Raw genomic sequence first — 24,686 nt, forward strand, 5'->3', positions numbered from 1 at the left:
TTGTACAGTAAGCTTCAAAATCGGTAAGCCTCATTTGTTTTCTTACATGTAAATCCTCTGATCAATCGATCAAGCTCCTTCTATTTTCGATCGGGTTATTTTTAATACTGTGTTCGAATTTATTGCGGCAAACCGAATTCGTAATTTGAGCGGAAAAGAAACTGAAGCCGAAATTACGAATCGCGATAGGTTTGTGATTTTCTTCTCGATCCGAATTGGTCGAGAACGACCAACATAATTTATATTTTAAAATCGTATTTAATTAAGTAACGTAGTACAACGTGCGGATTCAAATTTCTTTTTTTACGTAATTAGCGACGGTACAATGCTTTAAGTTTAAAAACACGCACCCCATCGATGTCGCGTTTGATACAGGAAAACAAATTCTGGCCATTTGGCGATGGTGTCTTTTAAAGTAATTGATAATTAGTTAATATTTCGTACTTTTACTGCAATTTTAAACGTAATGTAAATTATATTTTAGTACAGGCAAACGGAATTATTAGCGTAGGCGCACGTTGCGGATAGCCACGATTTCCGTTTCACACGGGGTGCGAAATTTTGGTAGCGTGCGTAATAGAACGTGTTTTGAGCAGTACGTAGTTCCGTCGCTAGTTAAAAACAGGAAAAAAAAAGTTGATTATTTTTTAATCTGTGTCATAATCCGTAAGACACTAATACGCTTTGAATATAGGCTACAGGAGTCACATTTACGGGCTTTTTCGAATCGTAAATAGCAGTAGCGAAGCTCCTAAACTGCCTTGACGGATAAACCTTTCTAAATTTTAAACGAAATTGGAAATTCAACTGGGCATGATCGTGGTTTTAATACGTTTCCGACTAATAGATGGCACGTGTGTGAAACGTGAGAGTAATCGTCCATAGTAGTAATGAGGGATCCGGATTTTCTGATACCGGGGTGATCGCTAACCGTTATCTTTTAAATCGCGGTGATTTTTTCCGGTGGCCGCGACCACCGTTTCACTGCAATATAGTTTATCAGAATCAAAGTTTCATCTATGACACGTGGTCTATATTCTTTATAAATCCAGGGCCGTTGAGAGGGGGAAGCTGAGGAGTTTCTATGAACCTGGAGAAAACTTAAGGGCCGTAGAGATTCCATACCTTATAAAGTAAACGTTACTTTTACTAACGGAAAGTAAAATCTGTAACACTTTTCTTTTAATTAAAAAGGAACGTTCTAGGTATTTCATTTGTTCAAAAAAATAAATTCCTGAAAGGACCCACTCTATCCTCGGTCCCCATAGAATCTCTCAACTATGTGAATTTTTGTAACTAAATTATTATGGAAAGAGTGCTGGAATATTAAAAATGGTGCATGCCAATACAAGTCAACATCAATTAGCCAAAACCAGTTAAAAATAACAATATTTTGGTAGCCACAAATAATGTAATCTTATCTCAAAATATATTTTATATCATGGCAGGGTTGTTGAAAGCTTACATGGGGTCTGGTGTAGAGCAAGCCTCGCTTGCCATTTTTTGAATGTATGAAATACATAAAATATTTCTTTATTAAAAAAGAAAGTAATCATTGTTTTGTTGGCAAAAATAACATTAAATTTATAAGAGTAGGAACTACTACACACCTAAGTTTTCTCTGGATCCAGGGAAAAATTCCCATCTCCCTTTTCCTACTGTTTTACATATAGCCGTCTTAGTGCCCAGAGGGCAGAGAGTTATAAAAAAAAAACACCCCTGCCTACCAGTATTTATAATTACATACATGCAGTTCTAGATTTACAAGTAAGCTATGTAAGCTGTTGCTTAGGGCCTCCAGTTCCAAGAGGGCCTCAAATATTCCTACAAAAAAGAAAATTGAAGTCAAATTTTATAATAAAAATTTTTTTACAAACCAACAAAATATAGGCCTACTTTACTTTTTATTTTGTGTAGTATTTAATTAATATGTTTGTTAATTCTTTTTACGATTGACTTCTTAAATTGTGAAGGGTTGGCGAGAGGCCTCTCGCAGAGTTCGGCTTAAAGCCTCGAAATTTCTAAATCTAGTCCTATATACATGTATACTGTATTAATCTATATACATTCATAGAAATATATTATTTCAGCTACAAGAATTGAATATCTCAATGTCATATGCACGGGGTGGTCCAGTTATGTACTTGACTACTTATTACACACCCAAAAAAAAAACAAACAATAATACTTATTTCATGTGTTTGATTATAATAATTTAGGTAGACTCTTAATTCTGACTTTTTTCCTTCTTGTGAAGTTTTAATGATTTGTCAACTTAAAATAGCAAGTAAGTTTCTAATAAGACTTAACAAAGTCGCTTTCAACATTAAACAGAAAAATTCTTCTATTTTTTTAATGACAATGACACACAACAATGATTTCTATTGAATTTCACCGTTCAGATGTATTTATGGTAATCTAAGTGAATGTCTTTACTAATGCCATACAATCTCTGTTCTAGCTAGAAGACCGAGTTGAAGATTCCCTATTTCTTTTTTGGATGAGATTTGAACTCTTTACTAGTGCTACGGCTGTATTCATTATATCAAATGTGTTTGACAGCCAGATGGCCGAGCGGTTAAGGTGGCAACCTACCGCTCTGGTGGACCCGGGATCAAATCCGAATGGGTCGAAAAATCCCTGGGAATTTTTCAGGGAATGATCCGTTTGGATATGTCGGGCCCTGTCCCTCGTGACCCGGCCGCCCCATTGTGGGCCTCGCCGAATCCATAATGGACTTGCTAAAGAGTCCCTCTTAGTTCCCACAGGGCAGAAAGAGTTTTAAAAAAATTATCAAATGTGTATGTAATTAATATAAGTTTTGTTCTCAAAAATTCCAGCTCTAAGAAATTAAAGAAAATGATTTGACTTAAATTTATTCAATTCATTTCTTCATCTGTTTGATTTCTCATTGAGAGAATACCATTTATAACATATACTGTATTTGCAATTAAAAATACAATATACAATTTATATTTGATATTACTCTATTTGAGATGTCTCAAGAGCAAAAATAACAGTAACTATATATTAATAGTTAGATTTTTTTAAATAAAAGTTATGTAAGCATGTATATATACTTCCAATATTTTTTCATGCTATCTGCTACTTCTTCATACCAGAAAATTCCAGCTAAAAATGGTCTTGATTATAAGTAAATCCCTGAAAATATTGCATAATTTCAAGTGTAATTTCTAAAAAAAATTTGCAAAAGTAAAAAAAAAACAAAAGAGGGCAGTGATTCAGTGGCGTAGCGAACATAACTGGCACCCGGGGCACTACACTTTATTGGCGCCCCCTCCAGAAACACATACAGTTCGTCTTGGAGATCATTTGGGCACTCCTCTGCGAGTGGTGCCCGGTGCATGATACACCCCCTTGCCCCCCTCGCTACGCCACTGTAGTGATTCAGGTTCTTAAGTGTGTTACGTATTTTTCGTGCAGCGGTAGTTTTCAAGCTATGAACAAATTCCATTCCAGACCAAATAATGATAACAAAGAGGTATTGGTTCTCAAGGCCACGTATATTGTTATCATGAGCTGATTAGTTTTTACTTGCTAGCCAAATTGAGTTATTTGCAGAAAGATGATATTTTAATTCATTGTATTTTATTAATACAAAGATGTATGTATGTAAATGCATAGAGACAGCCTTGTTCAAAAGCACTAATAATCATGAAGGAGTATTGAGATCTTTGGAGTTCATACAATTTTTATTTATTATTAGTTCATTTTATTATAAAATTGAGATTAGAATGATAATTCTAGTTTGAACAGCTTCACAGAATATTAGCTTTTTTTGTTGTGTTTTTGGTAGTAATAGTGCAAACTCGAGTTGTATTTAAACATGAGTAAACTTGTTGAAAAAAGATTAGTAAAGTATTTAAACATTAGTAAAAGCATAAATTACAGATAGTGTTGAAATTGTAATTTGGGATTTATTGTGTATTATAAATAAATGAACAAAAAATAATTTAGATAAGTCGGTTCTAATTTAATAAAAACATCTTGAATCAACCACTATATTTAAAAAAACAATTTTGAAAATAAGAATTAATTCTACTTCCAGATGAACGATGGCAGCAAATGCAGTAAACGCCACTCGAAAATGGTGGGAAGATCTAAATCTGCCACCAAATGTAGTACGAAATCCAGCATTAATTGGTGATAAACTGAAAGATGCCATAATTATCTTTCGCAATAAAGCACTGTGGCAGAGATTTAATGAACTACAAACGGAAATGGTAGTGACAAAAATTGGAAGGTATTTTTAATTACTTTAAAGTATTTGTGTTTAAATTATATCAAACTTGATATGTAACTTATAGATTTTGTAAACAACAATCAATTAAACTAGACTAAAACTGAATTCTTAGTTTGATCCATTATTTTGATTGTTTGAAATACTAAAAGACAAATTGCTTTATATATATAAGAAAGACACATCCAAATAAACAAGAGATGAATTCTCTTTATAAAAGGTAAAAATTATTTATTGGAGTAAAAACATGCGAAACAAAGTTTTTGTCATTTTATAGTTTCTCTCTTTATATTTAAAAAATTTTTTAAACAAAAGAAATTGTTGATCTTATGATTCATATATTTTCATAGTATTAAATAAATTCCAGTTTTTATAATGAAACCTGAAAACTATTTCATTGAAGCAAGCGGAATTTCAAATTAATGGTACTTTCCAGGGATGTCTGTACATTGGGGCACTTGGAACAGCACCTTTGCTCCCCTTTGATGGGGGTTATCCTTTTCTTAATCCCCAAGGGAGTGCTAAGGTTTCAGTTTATTTTTAAATTAATTATTCATTTTTATCACAGAAAATTTATTTACTGATAACCAAATAAAAATAAAAATTGCCTTTTAACTAAATAATCATATACTTATAGGTATAGTGGGTTAATGTTACCCTAGGTATACAAAATGGCGGCTTGTCTTTGACTCCAGCATACAGAAGCGAGGAAACAGTGGGGATGCACGTTTTCTAAACCTAACCTATTCTAATAATTTATTAGAATAGGTTAGGTTTAGAAAACGTGCGTCCCCACTGTTTCCTTGCTTCTGTATGCTGGAGTAAGAGATGATCCACCATTTTGTATACCTAGGGTAACATTAACCGTATAGTGTTTCATTTAGCAAGTAAAATATCCAAAGGTTAAAACTTACAATTTATTCAATTCTATCTTCTACATATGCATTTCGGGTTGATGTGAACTCTCAACCCCTCTTCGGTGCTATATAATTTGTACGTATTCATAAATAAACAACCATAGGTGGAGATTCAATTTCAATTTCAAGTACATATCCAATGTTTGTTATTTTATTTGTTTCTTAATCCCACGAGGATTGTTAGACATTACATTTTATAAAATTTAATATTTTTTTTTATAATCTTGTTTTGGTTATATAATATTAAGGCAGTCGGCCACTTATAAACATTTAAAAACTTTAAATAAGTTCACAAAAATTAAAAATGAAAGTAAATCTGTACTGTAATTAATGATAGCATTGAATAAATTGTATGTTTTAACCTGTGGATATTTTACTTGCTGAACAAAAACTATATACATAAATATAGGATTATTTAGTTAAAAAGTGTAAGAATACAGCCAACATATAAATAAGAAAAAGGAAAAAAAAGTAAAATAAAAATATGTTCTAGCGGGTGGTGATTGTTTGGTCAAGTACCGTGGTATACCACTGTATTTGATTAATACAATTTTGATACATATGGTAGCATAAAGGGATTCATTAACTGAGTTAATCAAGGGATACCTGTGTATTATTGGGCTGAAATTTGAAAAAATTATAGACCTGTAAATTTCCGCTGTCATTTGTTCATATATCTTTCCTTTATCTTGAAAATGGAGTTAGATAGATGAAAGACAAGACCAGATATGGAAACCTTAGGGACAGGAGACCCCGATTAACTATATGCAAACTTCTGAAGCAAACTGGAAGTCATGTTATTTCAATTCAAAAATTTTCCCCAAAAGGAGTTTGACAAATGATCAGCATGACTCGATTGCTAAAGGAAAAGTATGATGTACAGGGGCAAGGCACTGCTAATTTGAAGGCGGTGAGCATATATTTTTAATTAAATAAATTTAAAAAATATGATTAAAAATTGTAGACAGACATAGTAACAATGTCACAATAAAATAATTGCTCAGACATAATGTATATTTTATATAATGTAAGTACAATACCCATTTTATAGCTTGTAGCCTACCGACTTTTTATAGTCTTCAGGTGCTACTGTATGTTAGTATGTTAAAACACATTATTCAACAAATCTAAAACATTATTTCAAAATTAAAACCAAAGTGATTATCTAATAACTTACAGTTAAATTCTGTATACTTAAATAAAGCAGTTTTCAATCTTTATCGGATATTTTTCATTGAATATGTAGCTTGATTAACATGTAACTAGTTTGCCATGTTTGTACATAAAAAATAACATATGCATGTCTTACTCATTAGTTTCAACAAGGACGATTAAGTTAAATTTGTGTATCCATTGAAATAGCTTTAAAAAATTGCATTTAAATTATATTTTAACTGAACATTTGATAGATTCATTTGTGGTAATTTTTAATTAATTTTATCAGTGTTTGTATAGTATAATAGTTAAAGTTATACCATATTTATTTGAATAATCTGCATACTCAAGTTATCTGAATATCCCATTTTTTAAGATATTGGTAAGGGAAAAAAAATATGAAAAATAATAAAAAATCATTTAGCCATGCATACTCAAAGAAATAAAAAGTTTTTCTAAAGCTTGTCCTCCTTTTTATTGATGGTATAATAAGTCTAGAGAAAAAGAAAAGCCACCTTAGTGCTCATATAATTGAACACAAGACTAGACAAGAAGCGTATCGCATAATATACTGATTCTTCTTACAGCCTTGAATATCTTAATTAACGCAAACTAGTTGTAGCACAAATGTTATACCTTTAGATCAAGGCTGTGCCTATTTGAGTTTTAGGGGTTTAAACCCTTCCATTTGGTAAAAATTTAAGAATTAAATTAAAAAATCATATTTATTTTATGCTAAATTTCTACATACAAGCCTGCTCTGGAGATAATTACTTGATCAGTTTTCTGATATTGCAGAATTTTTTTCATTTCATCTGTTGTGTGTTCTTAAAACTACCAAGGAAAAGCATGCTGCTTGTTTTCATCATTGTTCCAAATCAATTTTTATTCTTGCAGGTTGTCACCAACTTTGTTTCAATTAAACCATACACCTTAACTTTTTGTTGTAATTTATTGAAAAAAGTGTGCAGTTTATCCAAGTAAATATGGTATTTAAAATATCCATAATTTTTATTTATAATTTTTAAATTTTTAAAATTTTTCAGAAGAATGTTTCCTTCGGTATCAATTAGAATATGCGGACTTTGTCCCAATACATATTATTTCATACTGCTAGACGTTATACCCATTGATAACTTTAGGTATAGATATAATGCAGGAACTTGGACAGTAGCAGGAAAAGATCCAACTGAAATTTTAACACAGTTCTATAAACATCCAGATTCTCCTGCTCTCGGATCTCATTGGATGAAAGATGAAATTTCTTTTGATAAAGTAAAATTAAGTAATGGTCAGGTAGAATATATATCTCCAAATGACTTCAAAATAGTTAAACATGTGAGTAATACCCTAAAAATATTTTTCTTATAAGCAAATTATAATATAGTTACTGATTATTTAATTTTTAATTTTCTGTTTTAGTATTTGCAAATTCTATTTTTATAAGCATATGAAATATAAAATCGGGCTTTCACCCCTCTTCATATAGTTGTAGGTGTGGCTGTGTGCAGCATTCCAGGAAGGAGAAGTTACACACTGTGAGACGTCGGGGAAGCAGTCAAGTTAGCAAGGAGGGGAATGTAAGTGGGAAAACGTAGTGCAAAAGGTGCTGGACAGATGCCCACCAGATGCAACACATGTACATTATGTAACAGACTGAAGAGGGGTGAAAGCCCAAAATGTGTCTCTGTAAGATTATGGATTAAATAGATGAATTTGCCAAGTGTCTATAAATTCACCAAGTCGTGACACCAAACAGAACCAGATTTGTCACTAAAGATGATTCACTGAAAGTCTATAGCAGTTTATGCTTCCCTGTCACTGCAAATGAAGCTAGCATTGTTGGGGTGCTAATGACAGGATGCATAGTGGTTATTGTGCATGCATTTTTTCCTCTACTAGTTGCCTGTCAGTGGTACAGGAAGTGACAGGGTTCAACAGTGAGGCTTTCATCTCTTTCTGAATGATGGACAAATAGACCATTGCATCTATTGGTGCTTCTTTGTTTATATTCTGTCTGAGGACATTCAGAGCAAGTCCAACTTGTATGCACAATGACCTAGACACTGCTCCAACATCTGCTCAGTCAGGTCAAAAAAGCTCATAAGGCAGATAGTTTGATGAAATGGCCATTCTACTACCCTGCCCAGTGATGTGGCATTGGTCAAACTTTTTAACTGTGCATAGTGTCTGTGACTACAGTTTGCCCATTATACTTAAAAAATATCAGAGAAATAGCTTTCTCCTTTAGATATTTCCATTGGTTCCAGAACCTGAATAACAATGTGCATAAGTAAATTAGGCAATGTTAAGTAAATGCAAGACAAAAGTACTTAAACACTACACACACACAACCAGTTGGATTTTGGTTATATGTGTAGTGTTTATTTACATATACTCAGTTTGAGTAGTTGAATTCAAAATGTACCGTTGTGAGGTTTGCCGAACGACTGCGTTAGTCAGAATGTCGCGCGGTCACGATCCACGTGTGGGAGTGAAAGAAACTCTCAAGAGACAGGTTTTCATTCGTAACCCGTTTATATAACAAAAGGTGCTTACAACTACAATATACTTTTATCAGCGGCGGCGTTCGAGTCTTCTGGGCCTTCTCTCGGAATCGAAAGTCCACAAGAAAAGTCCTCCGATGTTTCGCAGGAGTATGATGGCCTCGGGGCGCACTGTTCAGCTTCTCGAGGGAAAGTTCCGGACGTAGGGACGATTCCGATTACAGGTGACAAATCCAAGGGAGTGGGTGACCTTCCAAAAGAGATGTAATCCAACTGCCGAAGATCACGGGAAAAAAACCCCGTCGTAAAATCGCGAGACAAAGCTCTAAGAGCCAAGAACCGAGAGAACTAATGACCGAGAGAACGTCACATCCCTTTTTCTCAGGGTTTTTATAACTTTCTTTTGAGTCCCAGATCGAACATTCCGATAGGTCGATGTCGATTTGCCTCCGCTCTCTAATTGGTCCCCCCCTCGTTACGCATTGTAACGAGATCGGAACCCCGGTCGTCGGATGAGTCAACATCGACTGACAATTCGATTCCTACCGAAGATGTTCGATCTAAGTACTCAAATTCATCTATTGTTTCAACCTGAGAAGAATAACTTTCTCAGAAATTTCTACAGACATGTCCTTTTATGGACATGTAATATTCACTTTTCGTTTAACTATTTTTTTTCTTGTCTGACGGTTTCTTTTTACAACGTTAATTTATAATAACAACAATTATTATTATTTGCTTCTATACAAAAATTACAAAAAAAAAATTTTCTTATTTGCACAAATAGTAGGCCCACTTCCGAAGCTTCACACCGTTACAGCAACAGGAGTGGACTTCTAACAAGATTCTTTGCATATATTTCAAAGCCATGAAAATTCAGATTACCACAATTTAGCCACCATCTATGATTCAGTTAAAAATGAGAAAGATGGCTATCAAAAGAGAAGAGTAGTGAGATTTACAAAGTATTGGTTGTCACAACTACGATGGGATAATAGGTGGTATTAGGCTGTATAAACCAGACTAAGGACAAGTACAAGTAAGATCTTAAGTGTAGAAAGACATCCGCTCAGAACTGCTCACCCACCAGTGGCCAAGCGGTTCTGTTGTTAAACTTTGAGAGTTTAGTCACAGGTTTGCACCACGCTCGGATGGGCTGGCCACGTGGAGTTTACCAGGTTTTCTCCATGTTTGTAACACCTGAATAGGGGCCAGTTTCCCTTACAAGACCTCCCGGAAGGCATTTCTCCTCGCGTAACATCGTGTACCAGAGAAGGCAACAGGGAACCACTCTGGTTGTAACTTCCCCCAGGATAGACATTGGTGCCTTACTAACCACTTATTAACCTGTGCCAGGTGCTCGCCGACATCAGGATTTCTGATATGGCATGCAGAAAGAGAGAGAATTTAAAATATATGCTCTCCATCTCAAATTAGTAATGGTTTGTCCCTCTACTTTTATCATCATATTTTTTTTTAACAATAGTCATTATGGTCATCTATCTAACACCTTTCATGGAAAAATTTTTGAATCGAAATAACATGACTTCTGGTTTGCATCAAAAGTTTGTATAAAGTTAATTAGGACCTCCTGCTCTTAAGGTTTCCATATCTGGTCTTGTCTTTCATATAACTAACTTTGTTTTCGAAATTAAGGATGGATGGATAGATGACTGTGGGAATGTATAGGTCTACAATTTTTTCAAATTGCAGCCCAATAAACTTTGACTCTAATCATTTTAGTGTTTTGAATTGTAAAGTGTCTCCTACAGGCATGCCTGGCATTTGAAGATTTTCAAACAGCTACACACACGTATTATGAACACAGGTAGTCTGCAAGCTTTTTATAGGATACTGGGGTAACAATTTTAAGGCACTCTGGAATTGCCTGGCATGCAATCAGACCACAACTGTAATTATTTACACATATCTGTATGCAGAGTTTTGCAGTAAACAAAAAATTCTATCTGGTGGGTAATTTTTTCATTAGTGAGTGTATGTTGCATAGAATTATTAGGGTTACCATATGTCTGTATTTAGTACCAACGGTCTGTACTTTAAAGGCTCTGTTCGTGTCCATATGGTACTAAGAAAAAATTTAAAAAATGTCCATACTTTTCATCTGATTGCACAGTTAATAGTTAAATTATACTCACTTAAATTTAAATCTGATAAAAGGTGCTAAATTTTTTATTATTACTATTGCATTTGTTGGTTACATGGCAACATTATATAAGCAAATGTAATGGCTCTGTTGCTTAGAGAACATGTGTACATTTATAACAGTGTCTTTAATTGGACAGTACTTGTTGTCTAAGTGGTAAAATAGTTTTCTTATATTTAAAATTGCATTGTGCCCAAAAAGAAAGTGTAAATTGAAACTTTATATTATATTCCTACATTTACTAGATTGAAAAATATGAATAAATTCCTTTTATTTTGCCATGCCATCTGAGTACTTTTAATGCTAATCTGTCTGTATTTTGCCTTCAACTGTTATGGTAATCCTAGAATTATTAACATTAATAATGTGTGTAATATTTTGATTATAATTTTGTGCTGTTTTGATTGTAAGACTGTAATGTTTGGATGACATGTACTTTCTAAGAAATGGCAAAATGTTTAATCTTGCTTTACTTTGTTAATCACTGCATGTGCTTTAAGTTAAAATAAAACACGTGTGATATATGAAAGTAAAACACTGTTGTACATCTTTGCTTATGCTTTGCCATTTGCATCATTGATATAATAGTTGGGCTATCATCATTTGGTGTAGTATTCATTATACTGACTTATTATATTGATCTGTTAACACTTTGGTTTTACATGATTCTTGTATAGTTTAAAAAGCAAACAATGTATATATCTTTGCTACTAATTTGTTGTTTTTTTATTTTTATGATTATGATTTGTTTACTTCTGTTGGCTTTGTTTATAAATTTTATTTACAATTGGCTTTTATTTATTTATATTAAAATCATTTTATAGATCTCAATTCGTTCAATGAGAAAATACATAGTAAGAATTCACTTGTCAGCAGAAAGTGATATAAGATGTCTCAATATGAGACATTTCAAGACCTTCTCTTTAGAAGAAACAAAATTTGTTGCTGTAACTGCATACCATAATGACCAAGTAAGTTGTTAAATAACAGAATCTAATTAATTGATATTGCTATTTCAAGTGCATCTCTATTTTAAACATTTAAACAAGTTTTTTTCAAAAAGACATTTTTGACTAGATAAAATCCATCTTAAGAAACAAAGCAATAATAAATATGTCTACTCTAATAACCTTAAATAGCTTCACAAAGTATAGTTAGCCACAAACGTTTTCGGTCCCCTAGGACCTTCTTCAGGTGGGATCTGAGTAGAGAGTAACCCTTCGTTCTAAATTCCCATTACAGATGCATTCCAACCCCCGCTACAGATGTGTACTATAAACAAGCATTACTGCGCATGCGTCGGCGGCTATAATGCCGGGTTGTACATTCGCTTGCCACGCCTTCGAAAGTTGCTTTTCATCTTTAAAGTTGATAGAAAGGCCAGGCGATCCGCTTTAAAGATCTCTAGCACCTCCAAATGCTTAAGATGGTGTACCTGCCTGGTTCTCCATATCAAGGTTGCCTGTTGCAGCCTAAGCGTAATGCCGTTTTCACTGGCATATACAGCCAAGGCAGTATTGCTCTTTTTCTTCTCGATATCCATTTTATGCTCTCGGATGCATTGCCCGAGGGATCTTTTCGTGGAACTGATATACACCAGATCCCTATCGAATCTATCATCCCGGAGTGGAATTCTATATACACCCAGTGCCCTTACAACGTCCACTGGATCTTTTCCGTTCCTAAGTAAGTGAAAATGTCCGGTTTACGCTTGTAGGCTATTTTTGTATTAGTATATGCTCCAATCTCATGGTATAAGGGGTGCAGATGCTAGTAAGTGCTCTAAAGGCTGCCAGTTTGTAGCTGTATGGATCATTAGAGTCGGCTGGGATGTATGTTGGGATAGTGTTCGGTTTCTGGTATACATTAGTGTCATAACCTCTACTATTAAAAGTAATATTAATGTCTAAAAAATGAGCCGCTTTGTTGCTCATTTGCTCTAACTCAATCAGAAGACCATATGAGTTGTCATTCATACAGACCACGAATTTATCAAGTGTCCGGTTCAAAACTTAATGGCCTTGTTAGACTTGAAGATCAGCTATACATGAAGGAGTACGATACCTTGGTGGAGGCTAACAACAGAGCTATGTTTATTCAGGAGAGGCTAGCGGAGAAACTAAAATCTCGTTACAGGAGAAAACTATGCTGGATCTTCAGATCCCAGAGACCTGCAGATAAAAGAAGTGTGCAAGCTCCGATAATATGTAATGACGGAATCAATCCCCCCTGAATGTATTAAAACAGTACTTAAGAAAAGCGCTGTGTTTGTACCAGGATCCTACAAGCTAACACCAGAGGCTGTCATGCTGGAAATTGAAGCCCTCATACGCAACCTGAGCGAGACCCAAAAAGAATACTTCAGATGGAAGGCATACTTCCAAATGAAGCACTATAACCTAAAAAAGCATTGTGAGGAGGTAGAATACCAGAATGCTCTAAATAAAAGCAAGAAATGGCTATGGGAAAATAACATAGTCTTTTTGAGAGCTGACAAGAATAGGACTCTAGTATTGATGAAGAGAGACTCCTACACCACCATCTTGCAGAAATATATATGAGACACGGAATGTGAGGAAATACAGAAGGGCTTCGTTGACAAGATCCAGTCTAGGGTCCACAGGTTTTACGCATACTGGCTTGGCAAGAAAGTTACAACTAGACAACGCGATGGTAGCCTCACCAGGAGTTCCATAGCGCTTTGCCTATGCCAAAACGCATAAACAGGATAGAAGCTTAGACCAATTTTCGATAAAGTTAATGCACCCTCCAGAATGATAGAACGTAAGCTCCCTTCACTCCTAGCTAAACATCTAGAAGACTATTGGTTTACAGTCTCCAACTCAACGCAGGTGATTAAGACTATATGTAATTGCCTACCGTCTGTGGGTTCCTGGATTACTATTCTGGACTTTAAGGCGACGTACCCATCAATTAAGCTGGAGCCCTGCTTCTGCAGTTTACGAGATTGGCTTATAGGCGAGATGGCATGCAATGCAGACCACAAGCAGATCCTGGAGCTTTCTCGTATTCTTTGTTACACCTCTTGCTTCCAGCTAGATGGGAAAGGTGTACCTTCAAAAAAGAGGAGTATCTATGGGCAGCCCCTTATCTGGGGACTTGGCGGAAATTGTGGTTCGTCACTTCGAGGCCAAGGTCATCCCCGAGTTCCTCAGTAACATCAACCTATATAAAAGGTACATCGATGACATCTGCATCATCTGGAAGACAAAACCGGACATTGATAAATTCGTGGTCTGTATGAATGACAACTCATATGGTCTTCTGATTGAGTTAGAGCAAATGAGCAACAAAGCAGCTCATTTTTTAGACATTAATATTACCTTTAATAGTAGAGGTTATGACACTAATGTATACCAGAAACCGAACACTATACCCAACATAACATCCCAGCTACAAACTGGCAGCCTTTAGAGCACTTACTAGCATCTGCACCCTTATACCGTGAGATTGGAGCATATACTAATACAAAAATAGCCTACAAGCGTAAACCGGACATTGCTTTACTTAGGAATGGGAAAGATCCAGTGGACGTTGTAAGGGCGCCGGGTGTATATAGAATTCCACTCCGGGATGATAGATTCGATAGGGATCTGGTGTATATCAGTTCCACGAAAAGATCTCTTGGGCAATGCATCCGAGAGCATAAAATGGATATCGAGAAGAAAAAGAGCAATACTGCCTTGGCTGTATATGCCAGTGAAAACGGCATTACGCCTAGGCTGCAACAGGCAACCTTGATACGGAGAACCAGGCAGGTACACCATCTTAAGCATTTGGAGGTGCTAGAGATCTTTAAAGTGGATCACCTGGCCTTTCTATCAACTTTAAAGATGAAAAGCAACTTTCGAAGGCGTGGCAAGCGATGTACAACCCGGCGTTATAGCCGCCGACACATACACAGTGATGCTTGTTTATAGTACACATCTGTAGCGGGGGTTGGAATGCATCCGTAATGGGAGTTTAGAACGAAGGGTTACTGTCTACTCAGATCCCACCTGAAGAAGGTCCTAGGGGACCGAAAACGTTTGTGGCTAACTATACTTTGCGAAGCTGTTTAAGGTTATTAGATAATCAAACATCTTTACTACACCCGATACATGTAAAGCTATCCACCAACCAAAGCCAAATATAATTGGGCGAGAAATGGCTATGATATTAATAATTAAATAGACAATTTGGCATTAGAGGTAGACGTTAGGCACCATTTCTTAATAAAATTTAATAATTACAATTAATTAAATAATTTAAATAATAATTTAGAATTACTGGGAAGAAAAGAATCGGCCCGAAGCGGGACTCGAACTCAACTTCTGCTGGTAACGTGTCTGCACAGATAGCAGAAGTTGCAGGTTCGAGTCCCGCTTCGGGCCAATTCTTTTCTTCCAGTTTAATCTAAATTAATTAATTAAATATTATAATTATTAATTTTAATACGAGATGGCACTGATGCCACACTCTAATGCCAAATTCATTTCTAATTTATAATCATTATATCCAAATTTAGCCTGTTCATTTACAGCAGTTATGGGAGTATATATTTGTTTATTTCTATTTTTTATTTACACTAATTCCGTGATTATAAAAGATATATAACTGTTAATTAGAAAAAATAACCAGCTAAAATGTTGGAGAATCAATAGTGTATGTGTGTAATAAGTCAAGTGATGTGACATATAATGAGGGTCATGAGGGTCAGGGAATTTGTACAATATAAAGCGGAGGTTTTCATTTATGAGAATGAAGTTAACCCCATTTTCATTGATTCTAGCTCCATATGTGATGAAACTGATGGCCCCTTTGAAGTTTAACATTTTTGGTTTAATGTTTTGTTTTTGTAGGATGCATACTTTTTGAGTTATTTCACTGGATTGATTAAGATTGTTTACCCTATATAGCGAGTCTTCCAAAATGAATGCTATCATTTTAAATTATTGTAATTATGGTACAGTAATTTAAAATGCATAGAAGAATGCAAAACTGAAAAGACAATGTATTTCGCAATTCACAAATTTAGTATCGTTTTGTGTTCTCCCGGAACTGTTGATATTACCAAAGAATGTTTGCTCAACATGGTGGATTACTTCAAAACTGTAAAACTAGTTGCACAATGAGAAGTGATTCTAATTTTGTGACCTGCAGAATACAATGTTCCTTCTCTGTTGCTGGGTCACTGTTTTGTTTACTGTGCTTTCTAGAGGTAGCAGACAACAAAACATTTGAATGCAAATGGGAGATGAAACTCTGACAATTACTCTACGAATTGGTGTACTGTACATAAATATTTCTCAGTTAATAATTACCATAATTACAGAATTCAAAATAGTAGCATTTATTTTGGAAGACTATTTTGAATTTTGTACACACTAAGTGAGACAGAAAAATTTTTCACATTTTAGTGTGCCACGAGCCAAAACAGATTGAGAACCACTTATCTAGATTGAAAAACTCATAATGCTAAATTTACAACATATCAGAGCAAGCAAAATAAAAAAAAAAAAAAAAAACATTTATATTTTTGGGTTTTGACAATTAAAATGCTTTATCACAATTCAGACATTTAAAGCACTGGATTTAATAAATTTTTAGTGTTAAAGCATTTGTATTTTCAGGTTTTAAGGGGTAAACTCAACATACAAGCCTGCAGAAAGTGATTTCATTACTTATGACTGTTATGAGGTTTCTCACTCTATGCCAGCAATGGCAAATCCCCAACCCACAGGTCACACAGTGACACATGCTACAATTTCAAGGTACCCACATTAAATGTTTAGAAAGTATTAGGTTTTATAAATTATAAAAAATAATTGATAGATTTCAAAACTTTGCATATGTAATGTGAAAACAAGGTCCTAAACCTGTTGCGAAAAGTCTTAAGACTACAAATTATGAACCTCAGATAGAAAAATTATCAAATAAACAACAGATTTCCCATTAAACAAGTAATTGCTTTTGTAAAGTATTTGCTTTTGTTATAATTACATTATTTTTTTCTTTTTACTTATATAATTGTCTTTGTCTGTATTGTAAGGTTGGCAAGTATGTGATAGATATACTAATTATCAGTGCCATAACTAGAATTTTGGACTCCTATGGCTAAGAATAAAAATGGCACCTTTTTAATTTTTGTTATTAAATAAAAATAAAAATGGTGGTTTATTTTTGAAATATATGTTCGTAGAAATTACAGATCATAAATACTATATAAATATAAATATAGAAGTGTTTTTGTGTTAATAATTTCGAATACATATTATTCCGAAACCTTCTCATTGGCACCTTTATTAAATCGGCACCTATAGCGGGGACCACGTTGGCCATATTCTAGTTACGGCTCTGTTAATTATCAATTCTATCACCATTACTAACAATCTCGTTGTTCATGAAATTCCCATTTACAGCTCCCATTGTGACTAAATATACACGAAAGCAGTTTTGATTTAAGTCTCATGAATTTGAGATTGAAATTGAATTTCAATTGTACACTATTGTCTGGTCTTAAAATTTGAATGTTGCATCTGATGTCTTTACTCTAAACAGTCATTTAAAGAAACAATGATATATTTTATATACGATAGTTTCTTAAAATATAAAAAAGTAAATTGCATTACACTGGCATCTTATATGTTTCTTGTTCTATAAAAATTAATCTGTTTATCTGAAAATTGTCTTACTGTTACCACATGTGAGATAATTTTCTTCTAGGTTTAAAACTTCCAAAAAAGACATAAAAAAGGAAACCAAAGTATATTTAATTTATTTTTATTTTTTATGTTTTTGTTTACTTCAGTTTATTTTTTATATTATTAAACTTTGATTTAGTTTACTTTTACTCTGTTTTACTTTAATAACAAAAAACTTTTTCAATGCAAAATCTGAATTCTCATGTTATAGAAAAATAGGTTAATGTTACCCTTGGTGCCAAGATGGCGGCTCGTCTCTGATGCCAGCAAGGAAATAGTGGGAGGCACGTTCTAACCTAACCTAACCTAACCTATTCTAATAATTTACCATAATTATTAGTAACCAAATTATTAGAATAGGTTAGGTTAGGTTAGAGCGTGCGTCCTACTGTTTCCTTGCTGGAATCCGAGACGAGCCGCCATCTTGGTACCAAGGGTGACATTAACTGAAATATATGATGATGATTTGGTTGCAGCAGATAGTCAGTAACAGACCCCACTGTTACCCACCATCTGCTGTGATTATATTTTTGCCATTTACCTTTAATTTATAATTAAAATGTATAACTTGGAGTTTTATTAATTAATTATAAATATTTTTATTTTAACATGCCCTTTTAATATCAGTCAATAAAATTACCACTAACTGTAGTCTTATTATTTAAAATTTACTTTTAAACATGTGTTAGAATTTCAGAAAATAGGATTTAAATAAATTATTGTTTTCCATAATAGGTAACACAGTTAAAAATAAGTTATAATCCTTTTGCAAAAGGTTTTAGAGAAGCAGCATTCAAAAGGTTTGTTATCAATTTTATCTTTCTACATATTGATAATTTGATTTGAGTAAATTCAACGTAATTTTAATTTTAAATTTTTATGATAAATATGTATATTCAAAGGCCTTGTTGTTGTTTTCAAAATTGCATTGTTAAACAGTTAATACCAAAATTTCGTTTTGAGTCGTAAGATTCCTATTTGTATTGTGTGATATTGCTAGCAGTCACACTGATTAATGACTAGGCGACATTAAGTATTATTTTTGTTTATTAAAATCTCTTAAAATCAGAGAAATTCTTTAAAATCTGTAAACAAAATGAGATACCCAGATCAACGAGCAATTATTTATTGTGATGTCGTCACAAAACCACACCAAGCGGCAATTTTTAATCATATTGTTTATTTATTTAATTTAAAATATATGCTCGCCACCTCAAATTAGTACTGTAGTGCCTTGCCCCCCTGTACATCATACTTTTCCTTGAACAATAGAGTTGTGCCGGTTATCTAGTAACTGCTTTCAGGGGAAGTTTTGAATTAAAATAATGTGACATCCAGTTTGCATTGGAAGCTTGTATAAATTTTAATGAATTTCTCCAATATTAAGATATTTTGATAAATAAATTAAGTATTACACTGAGACTAGCTACCTGTGAATATTATCTTTATAGTATATATATGGATAATGACAAAAGTAACATTTATTTCACTGAAATATGTTCTAGTAATACAAAAAAATTGTCTTACTGTTGTTAGTACCACAGAGAAAAGAGTTAAAAAGTAATTAACAAATGTGATTAGACACTACAAGAAGTGTTTATTGCAGACAACAACAGTGCCTTATTTTGAAAACGTCTACCAACTAAGGATAAAACTTACATTCCAAAATAAATATCTGCATTAGGATTTAAGACTGTAAAGATAGACAAACTCTAATTTTAGGTAGGAATGCAAACCAAGATTTTAAATTTAATGTTCTCTTATCTGTAATTTTTAAAATCTCAGTGTTATGAAATGATATTCAAAAGTTAGCTTTCCTGTCTACTGGTGAACAAAAATGCCTAAACAATAGCAAGTATATTTAATGACTGAGCTGTGAGTTATTGCTATTCCTAAAATGAAACCTTTTTGTGTTAAACAGAACTTAGACTTTAAGTTTAATTGTTAGCTAATGCTCTTAGTTACCCAGTTTGTCATAATGACTTATCAGAAAATATAAATTTTACTTTTTACCATCTAACGTTAAATCACAAAAATCTAGCGACTAGATTAAGGAATTACAGATTTTAAGTGTTTATTATATTAGACAAACATTTCAACAAGTGCTACCGATGGAGAAAATAAAACTACTATAAGTTGACAAATTGCTTATGATTTGACAAGAAATAGCTAACTTATCTAGACAATTTGACTCTGAAGGATTTTATGAAAATGAGAATGAATTTCTTGTCTCATATATTGTGAAAATCAGTACAGGCAGTCCTCTACTTACGAACTTTCGAAGTTACGAACAAAGCCGACAGATGGTGGGTTAAAGTGCAGTTGGTTATTTTTTATGTATAGTCAAGTTTATTTTTGAAGTTTTACGTTAAAACATTTACAGTACATACATATGTACATTTGTAGTTGTTTTAAATGAGTAATTTTAATAAATAATGTACTGTACTGTACATGTGATTGATTTGAATTTATACTTTCCTTTAACAATCTTAATTCAACATTATTCAAGTAGCCTAAACATTACATAATTGTAAAAACAACATTGTATTTGAGTTTTTGCGCCAAACATCGTCTTTTTGAGTTACAGACTTTTCGACTTGCAAACGACCACTACGAACGGATTAAGTTCGTAAGTAGAGGACTTACTGTAATAAATTAATGCATCTAGATTACAAACATCTTCCAAGGAATGCACTTTTTAAAGATACTCTTACTCAACTAGCTTTAACAGTGAAACAATACACTGAAGTTGTGTGGTGCCATTGACATTGTTATAAACATTGATACTGACAGAAATGTTCAAAGGTTGCATTGTCTATATAGCATGATATCAGTTGTTTAAGTTTGTGAAAGTTGTTATCTTAAGTTTATAAACTGAAAAATAATTTTTTCAATTTATTTTGACACTTTTTCCCGTGATAAATTAATTTTTTTTAATATTCTCTTTTGGAAGTTCAGAAATAAAAATTTCATGCATTAGAATTTGAATTGCATGTAGATAAAAATAGTCGGAAACTCCAATTATTCCGACTATTTTAACCTATATAATATGCAATTTTGTCTTCTTTCTAAATATCTATTTTTTATTAAATGTATTTTAAATTTATGATACTAATCTATTTAAATTATATTACGAATAAAATTAAACTTTATTTACACTGATAATTTCAGAGGTGAATCAGATGGTGATGTTTACGAAGAAGCTGAAAGATCTATAGGTAATTGATAAACTTACTCGAAAACCTTTAAACGTGCAGCCACACAGTGTATATCGGAGCTACAGGAAGATTTATCAAGGACAGGCTAGCAGAACACCAAAGAAACGTAAGAAGTGAACAACCGTGCACAGCGCTGGCTACTTACGTGTTGGCCGACCCCGAAGATGTCAAAGCAGAATGGGACCGAGCCAGGCTTTTACAAGTAGTTCGAGACATTAAGCACCGCCACTATGCAGAGGCATGGCAGATCTGTAAAGCAAACCATAAAGGTCTTTCCATCAACTTCCAGGAGTCCATTAGGCTGCTTGGCATTCAAGCTTAATTTAAACCCATGAAAACGGAAGAAACCGAAAGTTCAGAATACGATCTTCTTTAAAACAGACAGCACAAAGGCCTTTAACCTTATTACTTTATATAGCCCTTCACTTGTTTATTTCAAGAATCTTTGTTTGTATATTTTTTCATCCCGATCCTGATGTTTACTGTTATTTTTATTTTTTATTTTTATTCTTATTTTTTTTTTCTTTTTCTTTCCTATTTTGCACACATATCGTTATATTAGTTATTTATTACGATGACACAAGTAATTTTGCAATGGAATATCGTTCAAAAACGTTCTAAAGCTTTATCGTTTTTGTATTCGTAAGTCTTCGAATTTTACAATGTATTTTTCTTCTTGAGAAAGGTCTTTTAACAAGACCAAAAACGTTTGAAGTTAATAAATTTGGCTGCACATTTAAAGGTTTTTGAGTAAGTGTGTATCTATTCAGTTATATGCAGTCTCGGAAGGATTATCTATAGGTAATTATCAATTTTAAGAATATTTACATAAATTTTAAAGTCCCAAGGATTAATTTACTTTCAAATAATAATGTCCATACAAATAATTTTGGGTCAGTTTAAATTCTTTATCTATTTTTTTAACATTCCAATCAGATTTAAGAATATTAATTAAATTTTTATTCGCATCTTATGTAACTTAATTTGTTCCTCCATTGTAAGAATTAATTTTAAATCAATAAACATAACATAACATAACTTATTTGGCATCTTCAATTACATTTTGAGTTAGTAAATCCAGAGTTATAAGTTAACGGTTAATGTTACCTATGGTAGCGAACATGGCGGATCGTCTCTGAAACAGTGGAGACGCGCGTTCTAACCTAACCTAACCTATTCTAATAAATTACCATAATTATTGCCAACCAAATTATTAGAATAGGTTCGGCTAGGTTAGAACGTGCATCCCCACTGTTTCAGAGATGATCCCGCCATGTTCGCTACCATAGGTAACATTAACCAAGTTAACTTTATATCTAGTTATCTTCTGTGCCCAAAATTTTTAGAATTTAATTTTATCATTTCAAATGTTTAAGCTGGAACTTCAGTTCACAATATAATAAAATTATAGCTCTACTGGCTTTTTCCAAGAGATAATTTCAGTCTTGCACTAATGTTTTTAATTTTCTTGAAGTTTTCCTCAGGTTTTTACTCTTGTAATAAATTTTATTTATTAACTTATAAGTTGATAAAATTAACAGGCATTGTAACAGTTTTTATAATAATTTTTTGGTCACATGATTTACAAAACAAAAATGCATCATGTTAGAGTAGATTCAAACTTACCATTTTTGAAAGGGAAACATAAAATTAGTATGAAAACCAATATTATAGAATGGTATTGCTTTTTCCCATCAATCCTATTTGCAATGAGTGCTCTAGCCTAGTATTATTGAATAATTATGAATGGATTTGTCTCATGTAAGAAAACTTTTCAGGATCTATGAATTAGTAAACGTACAGTTTTGCTTCACAGAAATTTAATTAAACATGAATTTGAAATTGTTATTGTGTTTAAACTTCACTTCTGTACAGGGTGTCCAGATTGAGAGTGACACATTTTGAAAGGCTATAAATAAACTAAGGTAAGAACTAATGAAAGTAACATACTCATCAATAACTTTCCTTTACTCAACACTGGAAGACAGTCAATTACGTACCTCTAAAAGCCTGTTACCGCTGCATATTTAATCATCAAAAAACAAAAAAATTAAATTTGACGAACGTTTTCGAACCCTCCAAGGTTCTTCATCGGGTCGCAATGAATTTCCGTTAGAATGTTGTTAAAATCAAATCTAGATTTTACTGACATTTGATTCTAGAAAAAGATTAGATTTTAACAACATTCTAACGGAAATTCATCGCGACCTGATGAAGAACCTTGGAAGGTTCGAAAACGTTTGTCAAATCTAAGTTTTTTGCTTTTTGATGATCAAATACGCACCGGTAACAGGCTTTTAGAGGTACATAATTCATACACATCCAATTTAAAGACTGTCTCTAAGTTGTAAAATCTGGTACAGTTCTATCTTTACTCCTTTTCTCACGAAATTATAAAATCTCTGTTCTCCTTCTGTTGCATAGACAATATCTAAATGATATTCAATTTCCTGCCATGTGTTCTGCGACATCTGCAGTACAACAGAAGTAACAGTGTTCTGTATGTACATACAAAGTTCTTGAGGTTTTGTTATCAGTATAAACTCTGTTTTTCACATATCTCCTCCAGATGAAGAAGCCCATGGTATAATGTCAGGATCATTGGACCATGGATATAAGGCTGCGATGATTGCGTTATTTCATTGTCATCTACAGTATTAACTTTTATATTAAATTTGATACATTTCATGGTTAATACAATTTGATCAATGGAGTGAAAACTTTTACAAACTTTATTTTTATGAAAGAGTTAAGAAAATATATTCTAATATTAATTCCTTAAACATTTAGATTTAGTACTTTGATTATTAAATTTGGATGTCTAATTTAAAAATGTTAAATTATTTTTTCCTTTCAGTTAAAGTAGAAGCTGGCAGTAGTACGGATAATGAAACCGTTCCACAAACAGCAGTCCAGATGCCCGAACCCGAAAACAGGCGAGAAATTTCTGCCGCCGAAGCATATTCTCGGTATCGGGCACAGCGGGAGCGGGAGAATCGAAGGCCGTTATTTTTTCGACATCCAGTTCGATGGTGTGCTAATATGTTTGACGAAGATTTGGTTTACTTTCCTTTCTTTCCACATCCATCATTTCTGTCTCCAGTTTTCTTTCCAAATCAGGGCATACCAGCTGCCTTTGCTTTGCCACGTCAGAATTTTAATAATCACTACAACGCAGATTATAACAACAGGGATTATCATTTTCAAAATAGAGGAGGCACTTAATGAACTCACTCAGTTTTTACAAAGCATAAAACTTATAATCAATGGTTTACTACGAATAAAACTCTGTGATTTTATTCTTTTGAATTTTGTGATTTTTATATAAATGTTTTGACAAATATTTTACATATTTATAAAGTTGTTACTAGTAAATAAAACAAGTTTAATATTAAGCATTGTCTTAATTCAAATTCAATACACCAGATACACCAGAATTGATAACCGTTCAAGTGATCTATAGATAGACTTTCAGATGTTCCAGTTTCAGGATGATATCCCAACTTGTTTTGTAATTTTGTCTTGATTGGAGGAAAGGTACCAAAAATTTATGAAAATTAATCGGAAAGAGGAGCAACTTTCAGAAGCCCCCTAAGGTAAGAAAGGTGGCTGTAGTGTGACCTGACCTTGATGTCCAGTGCTAATGCAGTGGCTGAACTACTGTCAGTTTCCTCTTCCTACTCTAATGCACCCCTATCTCCTTCCACCCCACATAGTATTCTGTGGGATACTATGTGCTTTGTGTCGTGCTATGGCTGTA

The 24,686-nt window shown here is 33.3% G+C and overlaps 1 protein-coding gene across 1 annotated transcript; it reads left to right on the forward strand.

The window, feature by feature from the left end:
* Window positions 1-24,211, forward strand: LOC136986778 (T-box transcription factor mls-1-like). Its single transcript, XM_067284389.1, has 7 exons — window positions 1-23; window positions 4,070-4,264; window positions 7,380-7,671; window positions 11,829-11,975; window positions 18,444-18,508; window positions 20,880-20,926; window positions 23,784-24,211. Exons 2-7 carry the CDS (start codon window positions 4,077-4,079, stop codon window positions 24,149-24,151), a joined length of 1,107 nt encoding a protein of 368 aa, XP_067140490.1. The 5' UTR covers window positions 1-23; window positions 4,070-4,076; the 3' UTR covers window positions 24,152-24,211.
* Window positions 24,212-24,686: the final 475 nt, after the last annotated feature.

Source organism: Centruroides vittatus, unplaced genomic scaffold (genome assembly GCF_030686945.1).
Source record: "Centruroides vittatus isolate TY-2023 unplaced genomic scaffold, ASM3068694v2 scaffold_1172, whole genome shotgun sequence".
NCBI lineage: Eukaryota > Metazoa > Arthropoda > Arachnida > Scorpiones > Buthidae > Centruroides > Centruroides vittatus.